The sequence below is a fragment of the Xenopus laevis genome, chromosome 9_10L (genome assembly GCF_017654675.1).
Source record: "Xenopus laevis strain J_2021 chromosome 9_10L, Xenopus_laevis_v10.1, whole genome shotgun sequence".
NCBI classification, from domain to species: domain Eukaryota; kingdom Metazoa; phylum Chordata; class Amphibia; order Anura; family Pipidae; genus Xenopus; species Xenopus laevis.
Genome location: NC_054387.1, coordinates 63,028,353 through 63,031,744, shown reverse-complemented (window position 1 = coordinate 63,031,744; position 3,392 = coordinate 63,028,353). Strand labels below are relative to the sequence as shown.

The 3,392-nt window shown below is 45.0% G+C and overlaps 1 protein-coding gene across 1 annotated transcript; it reads left to right on the top strand.

The window, feature by feature from the left end:
* The first annotated feature begins 222 nt into the window (after nucleotides 1-222).
* Nucleotides 223-2,984, top strand: cdk5r2.L (cyclin-dependent kinase 5, regulatory subunit 2 (p39) L homeolog). The gene has a single exon (XM_018235723.2). The coding sequence runs from the start codon at nucleotides 734-736 to the stop codon at nucleotides 1,694-1,696; it is 963 nt and encodes a 320-aa protein (XP_018091212.1). The 5' UTR covers nucleotides 223-733; the 3' UTR covers nucleotides 1,697-2,984.
* Nucleotides 2,985-3,392: the final 408 nt, after the last annotated feature.

Here is a 3,392-nt window from a genome sequence, read left to right as displayed (position 1 = left end):
AACGGAACTGAAATTACACGTGTGCCCCCTGATGTTCCTGCGATAACCCAAGGTATATAAATATGGGGGGCAGCATTCTTCCCTAAGCGCTCACCTCTGTTGCAGTCCCACGCCCACAAGCAAATCAACAGCAGCTTCCCCCTCACCACCTCCCCAAATCTTCTGCACTTGATTGGTTAAAATTAGTGTCACTCTCAGTCTTAGCGCGAGGAGATTGGGTGACGTCTGAGCCTGCGCCCTCCTTTTAGTCCCTGAGCGCAGAGCAGTCAGTGCTGGATGCTGCAGAGCGCACGCGGCGGCCAGTGAGGTGGCTTCTCAGCAGGTGCGCTTGGCTCGACTCTCGGGGCAGCAGGGAGCAGCTCTACGCCCTATTCAACGGGATCTGTCAGGCACCGCATCCTGCACATCTAACTGCTCGACAACCATCAATATTTTCGTACGTCTTGCGCACAATAGACTCTCTGACGCAATCATTTAACGCAGGTAGAAACAAGGGATTGCTTTAACTAAACCCGGAGACTGGTTGCAGCAAGGAGTGAACTGTAAGTGTACCACCTTGTGTCTCGCCCATCTACCTGCACCTGGACGTTGTACACAAGCTGTCTGGCACCCAAAACCTATATATACGTGTCAGCTCCTTAACCTACTAAGGTACCTCTCAGCTACTCCCAAGACTACAGCCTCAAATAAACCCTCTAGATAAACCACTCAGAGCTCCTTTCTTGCCACCATCATGGGCACAGTACTGTCTCTGTCCCCATCATCTGGGAAGGCTGGGCCTTTGGATGAGAAGAAGCAAGAGGCGCCAGGAGTCGGAGGTGGATACTCAGCCATCCCCAACAGTAAAAATGGAGGCAGCAAATCTGAGAAGAGCCTCAAAAGACATTCTGTTCTCATTTCTGCACTTACTTGGAAGAGGCTAGTGGCAGCTTCTGCCAAAAAGAAAAATGCCAAGAAGATCAACCCAAATCCAGGTCCCATTAATGGCCCTTTGCTTCCAAACAACAACCCCGTGGAGCACCTGAACCATGAGAATTTGCGCAAGTCCCAGGTCAGCCCTGGGCGCAGGGAGCCCAAACCAGTACCAGTGCCCACAGTGCCCCCTGGCTCCTCTGAGGGACAGAAAATGCAGCACCAGCTGGTGGCGGTGCAGAAGCAGGCAAGTGGCCGCTCTCTATGCTCACCACGCAGGGTTATAGTTCAAGCATCAACTGGAGAACTATTACGTTGTTTGGGTGAGTTTGTATGTCGCCGTTGCTATCGGCTAAAGGAGCTGAGCCCTGGGGAACTCACCATGTGGTTTCGTAATGTCGATCGGGCCTTGTTACTGCAGGGTTGGCAAGACCAAGGCTTCATCACTCCAGCCAACCTGGTGTTCGTCTACCTTCTGTGCAGAGAGGCCATTGGGGATGAACTGGCTACTGAATTTGAGCTCCAGGCCTGCTTTCTCACTTGCCTTTACTTGGCCTATTCCTATATGGGAAATGAAATCTCATACCCCTTGAAGCCCTTTTTGGTGGAGACAGATAAAGAAGTCTTCTGGCAACGCTGCCTGAGCATCATTGATCGTATGAGTGCCAAAATGCTGCAGATCAACTCTGACCCCCATTTCTTTACACAGGTCTTCCAAGACTTGAAGAATGAAGGGGAGACCAGAGAATCCAATGGTCAATGGACTATAAATTTGGATCGTTAGGGTGGAGGTATGGGGGTGGGTGGCTGGGTGGGTAGAAACAGTTTGAGGACAACTCTAAAACATAAACCCACAAATATCCATGATCAACTTGTAGAATGGAGCCAAGTCCAGTTCAACAGGCTGCTGAGGGAGACAGACACTTGAAATATTGGTTGTATCACTCTTTAGACACACATTACTTTAGAGCTGCCACTTGGTAGTCTATTTGTTGGGTGCTTCAGATGATTAAAATGTTTACTAGAATAGGAGACTGCACGATTTACAGACTCTGCTGGTGAGAATGGGTAAAACTGCAGACCTCTATCCTGCAGTGTTGTTGTACTATAACTCTCATCATCCCTAGGCAGGTAAAGGCTGTTTTATTCCTCTGACTTAAAGCAACCCATCACTATTGTTTCTTTTCATTTGCAAACTGACACTAGTAACATGCCACAATCATTCAGCTCCACAATATCACCCCCATTGCACAAAAATCTTGGTGGGTGACTTTTCTGTTGGAGGGGGGGGGTCACTTATCATTGGGCTTGGTATGAAATCTGTTACAATCACCCCTTTGCCACTCTTTAATCTTAACCTTCTCATCTTTGTCACACCAGGCACTTTCCATCCTGATATTTGTGTCCGTTATAAAATACGTGACACCCGCTTAATAAAGGGGTAGCACTATATTCATTGTGCACTCACTATCCATGAACATCTTTTGAATAGGTAATGGTTGAATTCTATAGTTTAAAAAATTGGGGCCATACAAATATGTATGATCTATGAACAATCTCTGTGCTACTATGAATCACAGTACATAGGGGGCTTTTGTAATTTTTGTAGACAGGCATGTTGGATATTTGCATATTGTTTTGCTTTTGTCACAAGGTGACATTTCATGACCTGTCCATTCCATCTCTGCAGTCTAGTTTAGCAGTCTGCTATTGTTTGCTATATTCCCTATATGTTTCAGAGGATGATGGGAGCTGTAGTCCAACATCAGCTAGTACACTTCAGCTAAAGAAGCCCTAGGTTGTCATACCCTGAGTTAAAGGTTTGTCCAGTTTTCTTGTATCTGAAGGAAATAACCAAGGGAATGGTCCTTGGTGCTCAACTAATCAACATTACATTGCAGATATAGCCTCATAGTATATATGAATGTAACTGGAATGCAACACATACAGTGTCGCAATATTGTTTGACAATGAAGCTGTTCAATGTGCCAACAGTGTTCAAATGTACAAAAAGCGTATTGTTTTATATTGTATATTTAAGGAAAAAAATCTCATAAAACTGATTATGAATCTCTTGGCGTATATTGTGTTTTTCTTATTCTCCCTACTGACATGATGTATTGGATGCATCTTCTAGGGCCTCATTAATACGGGATGGTATGCATTAGATATGGGGGTGGGGTCTTGATTCTCTTTATGACGCCTATTATGGAAACTCAATGGCAATAACCGCATTGACAGAGATGCAGACATATATATATTTTCCCTACATTTATGGGTGTCATTCAATTATGCATACTTATATCTACATGATGTTAATTCCAATATTTTAACTTCATTTTATGGGGTCCTAGATTTAGCAATTTTAGTGTAATTTCATTATTTTTGGCTATTTTGCAATGGCCAGACTTAGGTATTTGTTGTCCTCTCTGAGTGGAGAAGATGTATAAGCACAGTCAAACCTTCCTGTTGTGCCTCGG

Excerpts from the sequence above, each read along its gene's own strand:
- cdk5r2.L (XM_018235723.2), top strand. The coding sequence starts at position 734 with ATGGGCACAGTACTGTCTCTGTCCCCATCATCTGGGAAGGCTGGGCCT.